This window comes from Dermacentor andersoni, chromosome 6 (genome assembly GCF_023375885.2).
Source record: "Dermacentor andersoni chromosome 6, qqDerAnde1_hic_scaffold, whole genome shotgun sequence".
Lineage (NCBI taxonomy): Eukaryota > Metazoa > Arthropoda > Arachnida > Ixodida > Ixodidae > Dermacentor > Dermacentor andersoni.
The window spans coordinates 147,502,194-147,524,262 of NC_092819.1; the positions used below are offsets into that span (position 1 = coordinate 147,502,194).

At 47.6% G+C, this 22,069-nt stretch overlaps 1 protein-coding gene across 1 annotated transcript; it reads left to right on the plus strand.

Annotated features, from left to right (window-relative positions):
• Positions 1 to 1,939: 1,939 nt before the first annotated feature.
• On the plus strand, positions 1,940 to 20,430 carry LOC126523397 (neprilysin-1-like). Its single transcript, XM_055066728.1, has 4 exons — positions 1,940 to 2,194; positions 7,575 to 8,281; positions 16,474 to 17,485; positions 20,110 to 20,430. The coding sequence occupies exons 1-4, from the start codon at positions 1,940 to 1,942 to the stop codon at positions 20,428 to 20,430; spliced, it is 2,295 nt and encodes a 764-aa protein (XP_054922703.1).
• The last annotated feature ends 1,639 nt before the right edge of the window (positions 20,431 to 22,069 follow it).

A 22,069-nucleotide genomic window follows, 5' to 3' on the forward strand; every position in this document is an offset into this window, starting at 1 on the left:
TAGAGCAAATAATGAGCAAAAGGAAAAGTTAAACGCAACTGACAGTTTCTCCGGCAACAACTCGTTCCACGAGCATACAGACCAGCTGACTATGAACCGATTCCATTTCCTGGCCCCTGGATCAGTCTAAATAAGGAAGGTTGAACTAACGAAGCAACAGCGATGCGCGTGATCGTTGAATAGATGGTCGGATAAAAATTTTGTTGGACATTATAAATAAAATATTATAATTAAAACAGTAAACTACGCCCTGCCTGCTACAACAGATGGTGACAACTGAATTCACCTTGAGTTAGTAGCGCGGGCCGATGAGAAAACTGGTCTCCACACCCCAGGAGATGCTGATAACTACCGCCTTCCGAAAGGAGTGCAAAAATTGACAACCATTTCACTCTGTGAAGATGGCATGGCTGCGAAAGCTGACGACATTTAAAGCTCTCAAACGAGAAGCAAAGTGTTTCACCTCCGCTGCGGGTCGGCCTGAAGATAATGCAATATTGGGCCGACCCGCGGCGGAAGTGAAGCGGGCGTTAAGCATCCCGCATACGTGGGCCGATCCCGAAGATAGTGCAACACCGGGCCGACTCCGGCGGAGGTGAAGCAAGCTATAAAAACTCCCCATACGTAGGCCATTCCGAAGATATTGCAATACCAGGCCCACCCGCGGCGGAGGCGAAGCAGGTGTTAAGAGCTCCCCATACGTGGGCCCGTCCCGAAGACTCCGAAGGGCGCGTTGTAAGTTCCGGAGTCCAAAGGGGTATGTGCCATTGATCTTCGACCCTTTCTTCACTATCACCAGGATCGGTCCACATGATGATTTTTTCTGTTAACGGATGCCCAAAAAAACTACAGAAGTTATTCATACATTGCTTTCGCTTGTAAAAGGCGGCAAAATGTTGACCGCCAAGTAGATTGATTTGTCGGCGCTTTAGGAATGTGTATGAGGAGTGGTGGCGTGGGTTGATAGGGGGGGGGGGGGGGGGGGGCGCTTAATTTCCGGGGGGGGCCGCGCCCCCCCGGGGCCCCCCCTTCGTTACGTGCCTGGAACAACAGAAACCACAACAATGCTGCTATTCCCCGCGATCTTCACTACAGTGCTGGTCTTCACTAGTAAATGAGTTCAGAGTCAAATGAATGTCTGACGTCCGAACTCATAGCTTTATTTTCTGACTGAAACGTAAAGCTTTATTGCAGGTTTCCTTGCTGAAAAATAGCGTTTTCTTTTTTTTATGTTTTCCCTTTCTAGAAACGTCATTTTCTGAATTACTTCTCTCAACAGCAAACACAGCGCGAATAGTTGCGGATTCAGATTCCGGCTACTTCTCTGGATTTTCAGCATTTCACCAAACACTGGTATAGACAGGAAACGTTTCAATGAAATTTTTTTCATCACATGCTTGCCAAAGGCAGAAATCTGTATTAAATGTTAAGTCACATGTTTTCACGTGATAATCGGTAGTATTATCCTACTTTCCTTTAAATGATGGGTGATGCGTTTTATTCAAAGAGTGGTGCCAAGCTAACAGCGGAAAAAAGTGCAAATGGATCTGTGTTTCATAAATTAGTGGAACTATGGAAAGTATGCGAATCTCCTAGAGAACCATACAGGCTTGGCTCTCATGTATTATAATTTTATGAATTGTTGCATGCGCAGTAACTGCATTTTTTGCGTAACGTTGTCCCTGTATTATTTTTTTTTATTAGAGCACTTTGGAGCAGAAAGAAAAGAAAAACATTATTGGCACTAGCTGGAAATCGAGAGAAACCAGATAGAAAGATAGAAAGATTTCTAAGATAGAAAGGTTGCCCCGAGTTTTGTTGGGCACATTCACGAGTAATTAGTGCGAACAGTTCGACTTTTCCCAGCGAGCACGCGCTGCGAGAGAAGAAGAAGAAGAAGAAATAACACGCCATCTTGTACGTGTCAAGCGTCAAAGCAATGGGCACGCCAGCGGATCCTCAAGAATTGGAGAACCCAACGTCGTCACGGCAACGTCTCGGTGTGCGATGGCCGGCTAGTGAACGCATCGCCAGGGACCGGGATCTTTCTGCTGTGCAACTCCTACGCGAATCACTGGGCTTCCCGGATGATGCCTGCCACGAGAGCTACAAAGGAGGGAGGGAGAATGCTTCTGCTCTGGTAACGCGTCCCCTCAGCACGTCTCCATCTGTTTCAACTAGCCAGCCGGCTCAGGTGATCTCTTACCTTGTTTCGCATCTCTCAAACATAGTTTTCACGACTGCGCATGTTTTCTCGTTCTGTGCGCTAAAGTTGACTTTGTTAGAATGTGTCCTGTAGTGGCTGAGCTAATTCGCACTCCTACCGTTCACCCTCTGAGCCAGTTCCTCAATTCTGGCGCCTGTTACGCACATGCCATTATCTACACTCTGTATAAACTGTATCAGCACGCAGCTAGAAAAAAATACGTACTAATCGCTTCTGCAAAAATAATTTATCACGCGGCCTCTTGTTACCTTTGTGCAGGAGCATCACAGATCTACGTTGCACTATAGCGGTGCACCTTGTCGCATCGGCTTCTCATTATTCTAATCTAAGTTCATATTGTACCTCGTATGTACGCTAACTATGGCAAGAGGACTCGTGCTTTCTATGTGAAGGCTAATTTATATAATTTGAATAATAACGAGAGCACAGGATCGTTTAAGCAAATCAAATCATCTTTAAGGTCACGGGTGATAAGTAATGCCCAGATTTGTTAAAATTTCCCTTCAGGATTTTGTAAACATGTATACAATGACGGAGCACATTCAGAAGACGGCTTTATACTATGCACCTTTTTGTATTTATTTACCTATTGGAACTTGTTTTGTGCGAACCTGATTGCAAGGTTATCTTCGATGCTAATGTCTTTCTTTTTAATCTACCTCATAGATACAGTACATGCATGCCTTTCCCATATCCCAGTACCCAACCCATTTTCTTAAATTAAAATTAAATTATGGGGTTTTACGTGCCAAAACCACTTTCTGATTATGAGGCACGCCGTAGTGGAGGACTCCGGAAATTTCGACCACCTGGGGCTCTTTAACGTGCACCTAAATCTAAGTACACGGGTGTTTTCGCATTTCGCCCCCATCGAAATGCGGCCGCCGTGGCCGGGATTCGATCCCGCGACCTCGTGCTCAGCAGCCCAACACCATAGCCACTGAGGAACCACGGCGGCCATTTTCTTTTTTTGCTGCAATATTGTTTTTATTTTTTGTGTTCTATTAATCGGTTGCGTACACGTATTAGTACTACCTGCCAACTGCCCAGCCTCGCGCACTAGGAGCGTTGCTTATGGGGGCTATTATGTAAGTGTGATGTGAACGAACTTAATAATAATAATAATAATAATAATAATAATAATAATAATAATAATAATAATTATTATTATGAAGAGTGCGAAGGAAAATCTCGAGCAACTTGCGTCTGCTTACTGCGACAAATGAAACCGGTGTAGTCTGATTGTAACTCTGGATAATTGCGGTTCTCTCCAGTACTTTTTTAACCATTAACAAGTAGTGCACATTCCACAAACGCTGTAGCTAAAGCAAGCACTTCGTATGCTTCGTATTTGTGTGAAGTTTATAGAGCATCTCAAGTGCCTCTTTTAATTTGAGCTCTGATAATTCTTTATTTATTGCAGCGCTTACTGTTGCCATGAAACCAAAATCGTATTTTACTGTGCCCCGCTCAGCGACAGCCACATTCTTGTTCTTTATTTTACCCTCAAGGCCATCAGTTATACAGGGCGGAGCGGCTAGGAACAACAGGAAATTGCTGTGTGAGTGGCACAAAAAGCGAAAAAAAAAAATGCTGAGGCCAAGCACTGTGGGAATCAACGTTATGCGAAAAACTCTGCTGCAAACTGATTATCCGGCATTGTTTGGGTTTCCGCAAACCGTTATCAAGTGCATGGACCGACGTGTTTGTGTAAGGTTAGCAGTTGTGTTTTGTCAGGCGAGCGCAAATGTGACGACAGCAGAAAGATGCTGACAACGATGACGACCATCCTATAAATGACGCCGACGGCAATATTTCAACGCGGCTGTTTGGACGCAAGTTTACGACGCGTCAACTTTTTGGATTCTACTCGTGCATAATGCTGGATCTGCAAATGAGACAGAAATGCACGCTGCGATGTCATCTACTACTGAGCGGTATACAATCGTACGTACCTATGTCTATGTCACATGGTCTAGGCGAAATCCACGACGGCATTTGTACTCTGACGACGAACCGTTAAACCCTGTTCCACCTGGGCCGATCATGAAGGCTTTAGAATGTCACACACCTTCTACGTAGCGTGAGCTGCTGCGAGGGCAGGACTGTGAAATGTGGGCCGATCCTGAAGGCGGTGCAGTCACGGGGTCTTAAACCGGTAGCCGTCACGAAGGGGGAAAGAAAACTGCCACTTGATGCGCGTGCCAAACATCTCTAAAAACTATTTGGCTTTAAACACGAGAGAAATATCCTTGCAATCGCCTGCCTAATGACCTAATGACAACAAAGAAAAAATGATCATGACCTAATAGATGTATCGCCGATGTATTCAAGTTTTCTTTTAGAGCACAGCTCTTAGGCGCCCGTTTCTGCGTCGATCGTTGGCGTTCCCGGCGTGACCGAGCGAACGAGCGAAGCGGATGAAAGAGCAAACGCGGAGTGCAGCGAGGAATTAAAAAGAAAAAAGAACGGTGTGAGCGGAGAGAGCGCAAGAAGGAAAGTGGAGAAGGAGGGTGCAACGGTATTATGAGGCGGAAAGCGGAGGAGAAGGGTATGGCGAAGGGGAGAGCAGGCAAGCGTATTGCTGCGCAAGCCACGCATTGCAACGATGATGCCTGCGAGATGGCGCCATAGTAGCGCGCGTCGTCCGGGAGGTTTGTTTTAAAGCAGTAGATGCACTCCGACGTAACGCGTGTGCGGGCACACGTCGAGCTGCTCAACGTCACGGTGGCAAACAACTGGCGTCTATATTCCAACGATACGTCGCAACCGGCGTGTCTGGCGCCGTCAGGCGAGTTCCAACGTTGCTGGCGCATGAATAGCTCCGTTCCCATATTTCGCCCACCGCGCCGAACCGCTTTGGCTACTCATCCCAGCATACCTCGCGCGGCGCGGGCAGAAACGCAATCATGGAGGAAGGAAAAATTGGAGGATGCTTAAGCTTCGCCTTCAAGAGTGGAACACGATAGCGTTATCGCACCTTGTTCGCAACGCCCACTCATTCAGCCGGCATGCTCTTGACGAGACGAAGGGGAGAAGCGGGCGAGTCGCGCGCCACCTGTCGGGGCAGCGCCGTACATTGAGAGGAGGGGGTCTTCTGTGTTTGCCGCAATATGGCTGTGCGTGTGCGCCAAGCGCAGAAAAAATGTAGCGGAAACGTACTTCGCTACTCATTTAACTGCGACTTCTGTAATTTACATGCTCATAATTACCGATATACACCGCAGTATAACTTTCTACGGCACGTTTCTAAAGCAACACTGCATTCACTAGAGGCGCTTTCGTCCCGCTTTGAACCATCGAACTCATGGCTGAGTGGTAGCGTCTCCGTCTCACACTCCTGAGACCCTGGTTAAATTCCCACCCAGCCCATCTTGCAAGTTGTTTTTATTTATGAATTGCCTTCCGGGATTTTTCGCTCACGGCCAACGCCGCCGACGCTGGCTTTTCTGCGACACGAGCTCCTTAACGCTGTCGCGTTAAAATATAGGAGGGAGCATTAGGTCACGCAGCCAGCCCTTGGCAAACGAGCGATCCGTGATGGCATCGAGTGGTGGCCCAACACGTGATCTCTTGCGCCGCGATCACAGATAAAGAAGGAAGATTTGCTGAGACGTTTGATGGGTTTGGTTCCCAGTAGCCAAACCCATCAAAAGTTAAATAGTTAAAGCGATAGGCATTTTTAGTAATGAAATATTATGAGGGAAAAATGTAATTAATCAAATCCATCATAAAAAATCAGGAAGTAAGTTGCGCAAAATTTTAAACGTGTGTTAAGATGGTGAAGAATTCCAATTACGTTTTTTAATCATGGATAGAACAGATCCAACACGTTCAGAGAAAGCTAACTGTATTAAACCAAAAAGAATAATTTTAATGGATAAAGAGTTTTTTTGACAACATGAAAGATTTAAGATTGAACATTAAGCACGTGCCTTTATCTGAAATGGTTGTAGAATTTATGAAAATTTTTACGGCGAATAAAATATGAAAAATAACAATGTTATTGAAATAAATCCTATGCCAGAGAATATAAAGTGATTAAGTATTTCTTCGGGTTTAACATTAAAGAATGCGCTAATATTTTTAGCATAAGTTTGTGAGGCTGGCAGAAGTAAAGAAGAGTCGAATACAGTTAATAGCCGAGGCATTACAAAAGGTGAATATCTTTATTCACTTTTACTCGCTGGTGAACACCCTGAATTTACCCTAAATAAGCGAACTGACATAAAACAATAGCACCTTAAAAATCAAGCACAGAACCACCATAAAAATACTCGATGGCATGATAAGCGTAGCGTCCAAAAATTTGCTATTTTTCAACGCTATGCCAGTCTTTACAAGGGGTTCTTGATGTGAAGAAATCAATACTAAATATATTGAATGATTGGCTGTTACTAAAAATCAATTTTTAATTTTGATGAAATTATATTCAATATTTGGATAGATTTCTATTGATATTTATCACTCATATCTTTATTTATTTGATAGGAATAACATTGCAATCTCTCACGTTTTTTTTGTAAAAAAGAAAAGCGAAGAATAGTAAAGTTTTAATATAAAATTAAATAACGCTGCGAGCCCAGTACTTCCCAGTAACGAACGACATGTGCGTTATCAGCATGACATAGCATTACGGACAGGAAAGTAGCGGGCGCGGCGTTTTCAAGAAAGGAAACGCGAGCAAGGCAGATGACGATTATCGTTGTGTGGCAGAGATACACCCCAAAGGGTGTAAATGTTTTTAGAGTGTAACGTTCGATTCATCGCTAATTTTTCAAAACTAACGCAGTAGTCGGGAAAAGGTAGAACGTTGGAAGAAACACGGTTAAGTAAACCAGTATTGAATATTAGAAAGATAAAATGGCCTAATACTCATCCCTGGGGGCACCAGAGTTCAGAGTTCACCAGAGTAGGGGAAGAACGTGATTCTTAGATACAACGAACTGGGCAGGGTTAAGAAGCAAATGCTCGAGCCATGAGAATAGGTTAGGATCAAGATTTAACTTTCTGAGCTAAGAAGTAACCTGTCTCTTAATGAAACGTGAATAAAAATCGCATCGCGCGCGATACATTAGTCTAAAGAACGTGGACGACAAAATAATCAAAAAATTCAATTGACACAATTTCACTTAGCTGCGTCACGGTAATGGAGTGGTTGTTGTAGCTCTTGGCAGTTTTATTGCTTTCTTACACTGATTCGACTCGCCGCCATCGATGACGCCATTCCTGTTGAAAACGTTGACGAAAAGTCGGCGAGGACTTTACCAGAATGCGCTTCTTCTTTGAGCAGTACTAGTTCCGCGCACAAAGAGGGTGCGCGAAGGACTCTTCTTGTCCTTTATAGGACACGCAAGATCTCGGCTCAAGCGGTCCCGTCCACGATGGCCAGAGGTACGACGACCGAAGAAGACTCGCCATCATAGCTGTACTCGCGCTTACCCTGGTGCTCGCATGCACGATCCTGTCCTTCTTCTTGCCCGAAGCCAAGCTGCTCGGGGCGCTGTCGGGGTGGTGCGACACCAGTGAGTGTCGCCGCCATGCGTCGCTGCTCACGCATGGCCTGAACCGGAGCATCGACCCGTGCCAAGACTTCCACGACTACGTCTGCTCCACGTGGGAACCCGACCCCCGGTTCGCGTCGGTTCTCCGCATTGCGCTCGACGACCTCAGCATTCGGTGGCTGAACGACTTGGAGGAACTGCTGCACGAAAGCGTTTTCCACATGCCCGTGGCGGAGAAACCATTGGACATGTACCGAGCCTGCGTCAACAACAGCGGAGCAAGTGTAGAAGACTGGAACCTGTTCCGGCGGTTTCTCTCGGACCGCGGATTGTCGTGGCCCGAACCACCGCCGAACAACGTTAGTGCCTCGAGCGTGATAGTCAACTTGGCGCTCCACTGGCAGATGTCGCTGTGGTTGCGCATCCGTGTTCTGAAGCACCCTTTCGTGCCCGGCGGCCGTCGGTTCCTGTTACTGCCGGGTCGTAAGAGCGAGGCGAGACTGTTCGTCACGATGCACGAATACGTCATGGCGACTGACCAGTATCCGAGGTACACTAATACTTCATTTCCATCGTTTTCTTTGCATCGCACAGTGATTTTACAAATAATAAATCAACCAATCAATCTTATTAACATGCCCAGAAACAACCTACTCATCTTAGTACTGGCGCACGTTAAAAATGAGTATAATATATGCGTACACAGCCGGTAAAACGCCAATCGCGCAATATTTGCCGGGTTACATGAATTTCTCCACCTTCCTCTCTTTAATACTTTTTAGCTCTCTCTTTGGGCACATGAACTAGCATCGTTCGATTGAGGCAACTGTGGCTTATTCCGGGCAAGAATAGGCATACACTAGGAAGATACACAACGAAACAGTATTCTAAGATCCCTTGTAATACCAAGCAAGGTAAATGTCAAATGCAACAGAAAGCTGTATCGGGAGCTTTTCATGTGGCTCTACAATTTTCTCATTGACGCTTTTCAACTAACTATATTATTAGCGAAGGTGATTACTTAATTGAGCCTAATTATTTGATTAGGCCAGATGCAAAATAGTATCTATCTTGAAGCAAAGGCACACATTACCTCGGTCCTGTCCAGCTGTGGCATTTGCATATTTTGAAACTTTTAAACTCATGTTACATGGGACACCCGGTATACATCAATAAATATGAATAAAATGTACTCATTCTTTACGATAACGGTCTCCAGTACAAGATTCGAAAACAACATTGATTGTAACGTCTGCGAAAAAGTTGTGAAACAGAGTCGAGTGCTGCTTCGAAAGCGGGCAAGTGTCTGTGAGAATCCTGCCCGAGGGATTCCTTGAGACACCAGAAGTAGTACGAGGGAAGGTCTAGACATCAAAGTTAAATTATGGGGTTTTACGTGCCAAAACCACTTTCTGATTATGAGGCACGCTGTAGTGGAGGACTCCGGAAATTTCAACCTCCTGGGGTTCTTTAACGTGCTAGACATCATAGTTACGTTGCGCGTAATTGTTATAGTAAGATAATTTAATATTTCTTTACAATCAATGAAACCATTTAGAAGCTTGAATGAGGAGGTCAAGTCAGCCTTGATGCGTCTGCAGTCCAGGTTTTCAGACCGAACATGGACTCAGAGCGAGGCTGTTGTTCACGGCCAACCTGCCTCGATCACCGATATCGCTGTGTGGAGACAAAATTATTCTCAACTCTGTCCACACGATCTTTGTTAGATTGGCAAGCACTGTTCCAGGCGACAGCGATCTCTTCTAGCAATGGCCGGCAGAGGAATGTGTACAACTTAAGAAGTACGCCTGCATTTCTGAATTCCCTTGAGATTCGATTTGCTTCCCACGGTGCGCAAGCCGCGCTTAGTGATATATGTGGGGCGAGCAGGTGAAGTTGGAATAATAATAATAATAATAACCTTTATTGCGAGTTCTTAGGCGCGTATATTTTTTTGCCACGTCTGCCGAAGCGTTCCGAGTACTTGTATTGCAAAGACCTGACAGTTGCGGCAAAATCAAATTGGCATGTTCTAGAGCATAACTAATGCTTCGAAATATAAACTAAACCTCATCGCCATTTTTAATAGCACGTACAAAGACATAAACTACAAGGGAACGCACAAATTAAAGCGACAAAGGGGCAACATGTCATGGTCAAACAAAACGCGTCACACTAGTATATGTATGGGCAGTGAATCTGCACGCGTAATTATGGAAAGCCGCGAACTGGATGTAGGTAATAAAAATAGTTATACTAATAACAGTAATAATCGTGATGATGATGCTCTTTTGAAAGTGTGACATGATATTATGCACAGCACTTTGTTCTCATGGATTTGTGCATTTGTGTAAAAGTTGGCGTTTGTTCGTGCATTATGATATTCCTTATTGTGTGTGCTGATATGCTTGTACTGTTTGCCTTCTTTTCTAAAAGTCATGTATTTGTATCGGGGAGGCGAGAGCCCGTCAAGCTGTAAACCTAGCTTATTATTATTATTATTATTATTATTATTCAAAGATACGGTATGGTGTGATGGAGGACGACGAAATGCACCGTTACGAGAGGCCACAATCTAAGGCAAGGCATATAGCGTCAACTAAATCTTCGCTGTCTGCCTTCAGAAGATCCACAGATCCTAATCCAATACCTTGAATACACTCAGCTGAATGTTTGGCATGATTATGAGGCCTCTGGTGTACAGTTTCAGAGAGAGAGAGACACACACAAAAGAGGAAAGGCAACAAGGTTAACAGGACGCACGTTCGGTTTGCTACCCTACACTGGCGTAAGGCTATACAGGGACGATAAGAGGGAGACGCGAGAGAGACAGCAGTGTTGCGCACCGAGTCTATAGATTGTCGCCAAGACCTGTCGGATTGAGGTAGTGCAATAACGCTTTCGGGGTTTCTGTGCCATCGACGCGTACGGCCATAGCCCAAGGATCTCACTTTCGAAAATAATCTGCAGTCTAGCCGGTTCAATGATGTCCAGAGAAGTTCACTCTCAACGTCACACCACGGACAGAGACATAAGATGCTCGCACAATGCATAAGCTTCAGGATTCCTAATTCTGCGTTCGTATGAATCTACAAACAAGAGCACATATGTGAGTATGGAAGTGAGATGGCAAGCTCCGTAATTCGACGCTGAAGGGTGTAGTTTGACGAAACCCAACACCTTCCTGCCTGTAGAACACCGCATCCGTGAGATTGCCGCGTTCGTGTCAGCACCACCTAGAACACACAGGACATTTTGCGCCACTCTTGGGAGTCCCATATATTCACACTAGGGGATTTTGACAAAGTATAGCTCTGTTAACTTTTTCTCCAAAGCAACCTTATTTTTGATAAGGTTGGCATACCCCCGAGATCAAATTCCGAGCGTAAGGTATCTAACAGGTGTTTGTGGAAGGCCGCTTACCTCATAAAATTTCTACTGGCCGAAATGTGTGAAACATGCCTAACAACGTACTTCTATGCAGTGCACTCTGTAGTTTACCCGCGTTCTTGCTGTAGTGCGTGACATCTCCGAAGCATATAACCAACCTTGCATTGGCTGATGTGGAAAGCGTGAATAAAAGACTGTTTTATAAGATCACACACGCACGCATTTTGCTTCCTGCTCCACAACTACTGCGAGCACGCTGGTGGCTGACCCTGGTTGGTTTTTCGAAACGAAACAAAATTGGCCTAGGAATGCCCGTTACGTTACACAGTGTAGCACGTACAACTGTATGGCAATTGACTTATCTCGTATCCGACGTTCATGTGGTATTGAAATGCTTGCCGCATTGTTCGCACTGAAAAGTGCCACGTGTCTCTGTAACACACTTTTATTTTCTTATACGGCTGCCGGCACTTTTGCGCGTTGGGAAAACCAAGCTAATTTAGTGCTGTACACGTTGAAAGCGAGAGCCTTTGTTAGCACATTGTCGCTGCGTTTGGCCAGCCAGCGATCACCCATCGCTCACCCGGGGAACTAGAAACGCCGGCCGCCGTGCGGTTCAATCAAAGCCTTCGAATCGCTGAGCACTGTTAAAGCACTTCAATGTTACGCTATGCCGCGGGTAAAACACAATTGAGGCCACTCTAGCGCTAGAGCCGACTCTATCATTTTGAGGCAGATCTCGTTCAGAATCTCAAAATCGGGTTGGATAAGAGAACATGTCGAGCTGTTTTTTACTTTCGAGAGTACATTACCATGCTTACACACTACGCAAGCAATGTGGTCGAAAAAAGAAATCATAAAGCGCTCTTCGAGTCCTGGGCCAGTGTAATGTACGGATTCATTTCGCTCAATTCGATACCTTATCATCCACCGTTCACGACTCGCCAATGTCGGTTATTACTGATGGGTCTGAACTACCAATTTTAACCGCAGTGATCACCACCGGACATAAGGTTTCCAGTTTATAACACATTTATCAGACCCACCATGGATTATGTCAGCAAGTCCGATAAATGCGTTGCAGCATAGCAACGTTGTACGTTGTGGTGATAACTGTGTTTCGAATTGGGAGCTGAGTACTAGCTGTGACTATATTTTACGCAGTAATGCTACTTTGCCGTTACCAACAGCAGATATACCAAGGTAGTGAGTGCTATGCCAACTAGATAGTGACTCCAAGGACCTTTTTAGAGCCCAGCTCCTAGGCGCCCGTTCCCTCGGCGAGCATCGGCGTCACTTGTAACCGAGCGAACGAGCACAGCGAAACATCAAAGCGAACGCGGTGCGCAGTGGGGGATGAAAAAAATCTGCGAGAGCGAAGAGGGGCAACGAGGAAAGTGGAGGGGAGGCTGCAGCAGAACCGTGAGGCGGAATGCGGAGGAGGTTACGGCGAACAGGTGAAGAGGAAAGCGGAGTGTCGGCGGCATGGAGGAAGGAAAACTGAGGAGGGGCCTGACATCACTCACTAAGTGAAGCCGGAAGGTGGCGTTATGCCGCCATCGTACCTAAAGCGCCTTAAACTTCGTAAAGTAGTGCCACGCTTTGAAGAATGCCGCCTCATCCTCGCGCGCTCTGACCGAGGCCGACTCCGCGTCGCTGTTGGCCTAATAGCATCACGTCGTCCCTCGCGCCGTGCATCAGCACCATTTTTGCTCGAGAAGCGTTTACGGAGTGGCGTGGAGCGCATGTTGGCGCCGTTGCTACGCTCGAGCAGTGTAGGAGGCGCCACGGTCAAGGAGGGAGCGTGAAAGAGATGAGAAACGAGGAGGAGTGAAGGCGGAGGAGGAGAGTGTCGCTACTTTACGAAGTTTAAGGGGCCATAATCATACCGGGCAAGTTCTCTCTTGTTTACATTTCTCGCGAAACCACGCCGCGCTGCGCGCAACCGGGCTGCTCAGACGCGCGCGCTCCGCAGCAATCCTAAACCAAAGGATGTTGCAATGTCTCATCGCATTACCGTTGCCGAAGTTATGCTGAAAGAAGTTCGTAATGAACTTCGCAAATTGGGCCGTGAGGTCGAAACGGCTGCTTTTACCGGCTTTTATGAAATTAAACATGCTTTATAAGGCCACCCAACTGAGCTGTTCTCATCAACCACAGGTACAGGCCGCTGCCCAGTTCTTCCGTATTTTTTTTTTAAAGGTCACCTTTAGCGCTGCCTTCTACTTACTTTTCTCTGCTTGGGCTTCCTGGGGCTCTCAGACGGTCTTGCGAGCAAGGCGTCTGGTGATACGAAAGAAATGTACGCATTCTCACTGCACTGCAACAGTGCACTGCAGACGTACGACACATCGACCCATTTGCGATCCATTTGTATATGAGCACAAACACATATTCTCGCTGTGGTTTGAGTTATAGTCGTGCTTTATTGAACAAATTTCGGGTGGTCGCGCATCACTATGACAGCGCGTCGGCGAGGAGGCAGAATGTCATTTCTGACTCCGCGTTTAGATTCATTGACTGCGACCTGATGTGCCTTCTTCCCACGGTAAGTGAAGCTTCACAGAACCAAAGTGTTGCGATCGCCGGCGTACGGTGCAGAGCAGTGCGCGCGTAAAACCGTCCTACGTGGGACCATGGAACAACCGTTTTATGTGCTCGCAGTACGTTCTGTGGAGCCTTGCTCACTCTTGCAGCGCATCCGCTAACCTTCCCTGCGCTTCTCTTGCGCACAGATAAGATACGCCTGCGGTAGGGAGGATTCGTTCCTTAAGTCAAAGCAGCCGCTTCTATCCCATCTTCCAGGATGAAGCGTCGGCTGGCAGGCGCACGGTGCCGAGGGCAGCAAAATGCACATGTTCTGCGTAGCGCTCTATCAGTGCTTGTATTGTGGTACACCTGCGCAGGTGTGCATGAACCTCGAACGCGCTCTGCTTAAAAGACTTCGTGCTGTCGCAAGTAGTGCGAGGAACAAGCAACAGTTGAGCAACATGTGTTTTAATGCCTGCACAAAAGCAAGTTGTTACTGAACACGAATGCTCTTAAACAAGGACTATGCATTCTTGCGTAACGTACGTTCTACGCGCGGCAAATGCACCATGCGCTGTCAAAACCAGGAATCACTGACCTCCAAGGCGTTCATTGTACAGATTCTGAAACGCATCGGTTTCGGCCTGCGATGGGGCGTTATCATGATTCCGCCGAGAAGGGCAAAATTTCCCGCGGATATTCCTTCGTCCGTTGCCATTGCCGTGGCGCGGTACATTGCTTGCAGCGTTGAATGCGCGTTCATTTCACGAGCTTTAGTTCCTCCTGTCCTACCTGGCCACAGCAACATCTGGGAGAGCACGATCCAGATAACACAGCGCAACAAAACACGGAGACTAACGCAAACTTGCCCACACGGCGCCTTTGCCACGGTACGAAGCCCACGGAGCAACACGTGTGCGCGCACAGAACCATAACAAAGCCGACATTGTGGCCCGAAAGCATGGCCGCTACAGCAAAATGAAAAGAAAAAAACTGCAACAAAGAGAACCTATACGGTATTTCCTCCACACTTTTCTCCCATCGCGCGGAGAGGACGGGGCCTCTCCTTAGTTTTCCTTCCTCCATGGTCGGTGGCGACCAGGCGTGCGGTCAGCGTGGAAACTATGTAGTCTAGTACACTCTAGTGGAAACAAAGCGCTGCGTGTGCTTCGGATCCACTGCGCATGCACTTCGCCTGCGGCGCCGCCGCCGCCGCTATAGAATGCGCGCCGCGCGAGTCACTCGTTCCCGTGTTCAAGCTTCCTTTCTTCCTGAACAACAAGGACGCAACCGGCGGAAATGCTTCGCCTGCCGCTGCTGCTAAACGAGCTTCCCGAGCACAGGCTCAGCGCCGCCGCTTTCGTTCAGAATCGAAATCTTTGCCACAAGATATCGCGAATTGAAAGGACCTAAACAGCTGTGCCCAAAATTTTTATCGGCGAGTATCGTAATCGTCGCCGAAAGTTATTTCCGCAGTGTAAAATTAAATTATGAGGTTTTACGTGCCAAACCCACTTTCTGATAATGAGGCATGCCGTACTGGAGTATTCCGGAAATTTCGACCACCTGAGGTTCTTTAACGTGCACCTAAATCTAAGTACACGGCTGCTTTCGCATTTCGCCGTCATTGAAATGCGGCCGCTGTGGCCGCGATTCGATCCCGCGACCTCGTGCTCAGCAGCCCAACACCATAGCTACTGAGCAACCGCGGCGGGTTTTTCCGAGAGTGTAGTTCTTAATATTCTATTCAATTAAGTTTTGCTAAAGGAACATTGATAATGGGTAAAATATATTATGCGTAAAGAAAACAGCTTCCAGTGCGCTGTACCTTTATTTCAAGAGCCTTTGTGCACAATGTATGCTTAAATATTGACGCGTGTGCTTGTTTACCGGGCGATCACGTTTCACCGCCTAACAAATGTTATCTCGCAGCGCCGGACGCGCCTGCATGTATCGGAAGTTTCTGGAATGTTATCGATGGTTCCAACCGCTGTCTGTCCCCGAACCTTGTGTAATCTGAATGCATGTATGCGCGACGCGAATGCTGTAGAACTTTGTGGAAGGCGCGCGGGTCCCAGCGATTTTTCTGGAACATTTAGGACTGATGCATAAAAGCCGACGCGCTTGACCCGCTGATCAGATTTCCGACGATCGCCGACTGTATTCACCGCTGAAATTGTGCTTTAAGTGTAACTTGCTTGTTAGGGCACAGGCTCGCCCAATAAAACGCTAGTATCGCCATTCACAGTTTTGCTGCTTTCTTCACCGTCACTACCACGTGACAGTATGAGCAAGAACGCACAGCTTCATAAACTTTTCGTTTATATGACGTGACTTCATTGTCTTGTATTCGCCGAAACGGTACGGCGTTGCACAGCTGAGCGCGGTGTGGCAGGGTCGGTACAGGCCGGGGCAACCGTATTGTAGTGAGGGCGAGATGCCATAATGCTCATGTGTCATTCATTGGGGGCACATTAAGGACCCCGCAGAGATGGTCGAAATTCATCCGGAGCCCCTCCACAGCGCCGTGCCTCATAATTAGATCGCGGTTATGGCACGCAAGACCCTTGAAATAATTTTTATAGTTTTCCCACCGATAAATATCTACCGTATACCGCGGTCTAAAGCCGTGTTTCGTCGGGAGAAGTAAACCTGCAGCCTCTGACTTTGCCGTGTATGGTAATGTGAAAAGGAGTTCCAAAGTTTCTGCAGTTGGATGCATAACTCGTGTCTGAAGTATTTGGTACAATTTAGGCTCCTTTGTTGTAGTTATGTCTTGGTCACACCAAGAAATTAATGCAGGGACACTTAACTCACCCGCAGGTACTGGCGTCTCATCTACTCCTTCGTTAAGGGCCAACAGCCACACCATGACGTCTCAGATCTCATCAAATCGAGCGCCGAAGCGCAAGGCAACAGCGTCGCCATGCTTTTTAGATTTATATTCACTGGTTACGTGAAGCCGTCGATATTCCGCATTTCAAACATCAGCGAACAGACATGGAACGAGACAGGAGGTCACTGGGTGAAAAGTCTCAGCGAGAACCTCTTCCCTCTGGAGCCATTGTCGCCTTTGGACGACGTACTGATCGCAAACACAGACCTCTTAGATACGCTCAGAGCGTTCATCCCGGGCAGTGGCGACGAAAACGTGCTGGCGGACATATCATGGCAGGTCGTCCAAATGTACTCATTGATGCTCGACAGGACGCTTCTCGAAGACATCTTGAGGGACAAGCAGCAAGCATCGTCTGTTATCACTCTGCTGTGCGCGAGAGAACTCGACGCTGTCTACAACCCTATCCTGGCAGCTCTCTACGTTCGTTCGCGTCTCACGACGATGGGCAGGAAACATGTCAGCGCGCTCTTCCAGACCGTGACGCAAGGCGCTGTGGATGCCGTCAACCAGCTGTCGTGGCTCGACCTCGAGAGCAGGCAGTTTTTCGCACAGCGGCTCGAATCTACCGTGGTTCGCCTGTGGCCAGCTGATCTGTTCGATGACGCCCAAAAGGTTGAAACCCTCTACATTCACTGTCCTCGAAGCGAGACATCTTTTATGCGGCTCTGGTTGGCAGTGCGTGAGTGTCTGAGTGACCTCCTGATGGGAGAGCACCGAGGATACTTGTCTGCAATGGCCCCAAACTTCACCCCTTACCCTTTTACGTACGACTCGTTCGAACCCTCTGCCGAACTTGTCATGGCGGTGCTCGCGAGCCCTGTGTATTCGACACGCGGTACACCAGGCATGCTCTTCGGAGGTCTGGGCTCACTGTTCGCTACTCTCCTTCTCCATGCATTTGACGAGCCTAAGCAGCCTGTCCATTCTAACGGCAGTGTAAAAGAAACCGGGTCGTGGCTTTCTGTAGCGTCCACGGAGGCGCTCATTGAAAAACAGAAGTGCATTGGTTCATCATTGCTATCTACAGTGGTGGGCCTAGAGATCGCGCACTCACTCTTCCTGAAGCGCCTTGAGAATAGTTTTCACCGTAACCTCAGCAGTGAACTAACAGATGAGAAAGTCTTTTTTATGACCTTTTGCCGCTTGTTATGCTCGAAGAACTCCTTGTGGGGTCATATAAATTGCAATTCGATTGTGAAACACGTGGGAGGGTTTTCAGAAGCCTTTCACTGCAGTTCAAGCTCACCACTGACGCCGCGCGAAAAGTGCCAACCTTTTTTGACGCGTCGAAACTCTCCTTTTGCGACAATAAAACATGTTCGCTAATACATAGCGCACCTATCGGAAGTTGCAATCGTTTATCATAGATCCGTATAGTGCCTTCGGTATTTCACCAGTTGATTCATATCCTTCTCAGGCATTGTATGCACAGTTATGCATGCCAAAGGATTGCATCAAAAGGAAAAAGGTTGAAGAAAGTGATATTTAACACGTCACATATATTTTGAGTACTTCTGGTTGAACCTGCGCTAGTTTCAATACGCGGTGTACATTTCAGTGAAGGTAGACGGCGGGGGTGATTTCTTGCGGTCCCAGTATGTCGTCATATATAGGGTTCACTTTGTTTTATTGCGATGGCAATTACGTGGACACCTCAAGCGCATTTCTGCCGTCGCCGTGAGTTTCGGCGTGAAGTCCAAGGGCGATACAATGGTTGCCGCGCGCCGTGTACTGTATGTGCAAGTGAAAGCGTGCGAGGGTGAGCCGGCGATCTCAACCTAATCTTGCGCATACAAGCGAGGAAAGCGGGGAGGAAGCGCGCCGTCTAACGTCGCATGTAAGGTCCCGAGCGACGGGAGGGGGACGCGTTCTGCTCCGGGCGGCCTGGGCGGCTGCGCGCGCCCGCCCGGGCCGCTGCATCTTGAACGCAATCTGCGACGGGGACAGAGTGCACCACGCACTCTCTTTCCACGACTTACCCCCCTATTCAGAAATGCAACTTATGTCGAAGCCCATGCTTGACTTTATTTAGATGACGCCTGGTGTTAACGTGCCCACAGACGCTCACTGCGTTTCCTTCGACGCGTTCACGATAGGCGTCACTTAGATCAAGTCAAGTATGGGCTTCAACTTAAGTTGCATTTCTGAATACGGGGGTTAGGTCCCGTTGACGTGAGGCGCAGCAGGAAGGTCAATTCGCTCACTGCTGCTGCCGAGCTTCCTAACTCCAGCACTCTGACGGCGAGTTTCCGCAGTCATCGAGTGAGATGTGCTTGTGATATTCCCTCGTGCGCGCGTTATACAATCTTTGATAGTTTAGTTAGTATGCCTATGTTAACAACCTTATACGGTAGATAAATCTACTATCCTTAGTAATTATCCACTTAGATCGTGTCCACTATTTTGCTGTCGCAATCGATGCTTCGCCTTTCTGGCGAAACCGCGACTCTTTTCCCCCAATGTTCTACATCAGGCAGCTTTTTCAAGTGGCTAGATAAGTTCCTTCCACGTATACCAGACATGAATGAGTTGATGTTCTGCTATTTGACATTCCTGTAGAGAATTCTCACACGAAGTTAATTACACTCTGTGAACTTAATGAAACACACTGAAGTGCGGAAAACTGAGTTAGTTCTGAAGCTCTACGCTTTTCATGATTCTGAAGATGCAAGATATGTGGTAAAGAGGGTGTCGCACTCAACCCGTACGATAACAGAAAACGTACCTCCACCGAAATTTTGACCGTAACTGAACCCGAAGCAGTATTCTCGTAACGTACCTGAGTGCGAACCGAACCTGAACCGAAAATTGATTAACAGTTACAGGTACGGCACAAAGCGCTTTGAGCATATATAGGGCGACAATGGGTGCTGATAGAAATAACTACTGCAGTCGGCGTCCCCCACTAGCTGGTATAGACCAGAATTTCCAGCGCCTGCAGGAGGCCGGCCTGTTTTAACAATGAATCTGTTTAAGCTTTTAGTTCCGCCGTGGAGCGTTACCAGAAAACTCAGCCCAGCAGTGCGCCGCCTCGCGATGCATAGCAACCATCTCCGTGAGCACCGAGCCACGTAACCTCCTCGCACCCCACGCGCGTTGGGCCAAAGCCACCTAGAAAAGAATATATTTTTTCTAGGTGGCTTTGGTTGGGCGGAGCCGGGACCTCACAGGCAAGTAAAAGCTCGGAACAGCCGGCGCGGCAACACACCTCTCGGCTCCTCCACTCCGTGCGTACATGCTGCTGCCATGGGAAGACCGAAGTCCGGACACCCGAAGAAGAAGCGGCTTACTAGGAAGAGCGCCGTACTGCCAAGCGAGAAGCGATGCGTCGCCGCCGAGCTGATCCGCAACACCGCGCGGATGCTGCGGCTGAGAAGAGGTGACGCCGAGTGGAGGATCCCGAGTTTCAGCCCATGGGACGCCAGGGTCAGCGCCTGAACGCTCGACGTCGCCGAGAAAGCGATCCCGGCCTGCGGCTGCTCGAAAACTTCCAGCGTCAAGCCCGCCAAGGCTCAAGTAAAAAGGCTCAAGTAATAAATGTTTACCACCACCACCGCCAGGAACCGGTTCCAGGCCTGCGCGTCACCGTGAACTTCCAACGCCGTGCCCGCAAATTCATGGAAGGTGCGAACGGCCGCTCCCAGCGCGCATTCTTCGGCACAGAGTTCGGGCACAGCTGCTGCGTCTGTGACCGGCTCTGGTTCGACGTGAGTCTCTCCACGGTGAACTCAGCGCGGAACTCTGAACAGAAGAGTTCTGCTTTGCAAGTTTTTCGCGAAGGCTTCCCCGACGCCACCGACCACGACAACGACCACGACGACGGTCGGACGTGGAGGACGAGGACCGGATCGACGATGATGAGGACTGGTACTGAAGCATGACGTGCGAAGGTGCTTTGTGCAAGAAACACACTTAAAACTTACATGGTCGAACTTTCTCACGCAGTATGCAATTTTCCGTAAAGACCGTGACCACGCTTCTGCCTTGTCCTGAATTGTAGCTATAAGTCTGTTGCTTGCCAGCAGTTTGCCCTTCAGACGCCCTTAAAGATTCTATTTGTGCGAGCAGTTTTGTTTAACCAGCTGATAGCCGTTTGCTCCATTTACATTCTGCTCAAATATCAACTCAGTAAAACGAAATTTTACAGCCGCCCATTCACCAGCTCCCAGATCCTTTCATTATCTCCAGTGTCGTTAACGCCCATAACAACCTCTGAGGACACTCGCGGTGCCACACGAGGTACCGAATAGTTGAAAACTTTCTTGTAACATCAGGTGCGTGCCTCTTTATTGAGAAAGAGCAACTGATACAGCGTCTATTGTGATTAATATTCTTCAACAGATTTAGCAATTGGCTCTGCGGTCCTTCTACCTTATTTAGAATGCAGTGTAATGAGAAATTGTTTTGGAGATGACCACTCTCGGGTAATGTTAAACTTAATACGGCAACACGAATTTCCTCCACATGCTCCAAGGTTCAAACTAGCCTCCGCTAATTGGGATCACTTTAAAGAATCAACTTCCTTATCACGAGATCTTATAGCGATATTACTATAGATGATGCACTATAACTTCTTTTACCGCTTTTATTATTGACGTAGCAGAAACGTTCAATTCTCAAACGAAGGGTTGTTCAAGTGGAAGACAAAATTCCCTGGTGGAAAGGTGATTGCAGGTAAGCTGGAAAAAAGAAAAACAAAGCATGTGGCATGCTCTGCCGATACGCAGCTGCAGAAAACCTTGCTGAATTCAAACCCGCCCGCTCACAGGGAAGGCGCATGCTGCGGCAGGTTAAGTGAGCAAGCTGTGAGATGTTTGTTTCAAGAATCAATTAATATACCCAGAAAACAATTGTGTGCAGTGCGCACAGACGGATAAAGGGGGCAGCAACAGCATCCGCTGCCCTCGCGTAACAATCAAGGAAACGGGCTCCTGTGTCCTCCGGAGAAGCTCATGCGCCCTCTTTACAAGTATGAGTAACCTTGTCCCAGAGCAGAGTATCCAGCTCCGTGGTCAGCGCTCACCATTGAACAAACAGCAGAAATTTCTAGGTGTCATGCTTTACTTTAAATTTACTTTTAATTTAAATTCCACATATTAAGTATCTGAAAGCCAAATGTTCAAAAGCAATGACAATTAACATTTATGCGCACACGACATGAGGCAGTGACAGCGATTGCTTAATGAACCTGTGCAGGAGCCTCGTACCGTCACTTCTGTTTTATGGCTCCGCGCTGTGTATCACTCGACCGGTGCGAGTGGATTGAAGATTTTGGATTCCGTTCACGATTTAAGTGCTTGCCTGACCACAGATGCCTTGAGCAGAAGTCCTACGCAGACTTTGTACGTAGCACTCCATCAGAGGTCACTCCACCTGCAAAGAACATATACAAGCTTCAAATATTTCCGCAAAGTGCACTATAATCTTGAACACCAATGTTATACAACATTATTTCAACATTGACGTTGAATCAGAAAGCCTTTCTCACTACATGTGAGGAAGTCGAGCGAAGAAATGAAT

Excerpts from the sequence above, each read along its gene's own strand:
- LOC126523397 (XM_055066728.1), top strand. The coding sequence starts at position 1,940 with ATGGGCACGCCAGCGGATCCTCAAGAATTGGAGAACCCAACGTCGTCA. Across the intron at positions 8,282-16,473 it reads GCGACTGACCAGTATCCGAG|GTACTGGCGTCTCATCTACT; the intron begins GTACACTAATAC and ends ACTCACCCGCAG. Across the intron at positions 17,486-20,109 it reads CTGTCCATTCTAACGGCAGT|GAACCGGTTCCAGGCCTGCG; the intron begins GTAAAAGAAACC and ends CACCACCGCCAG.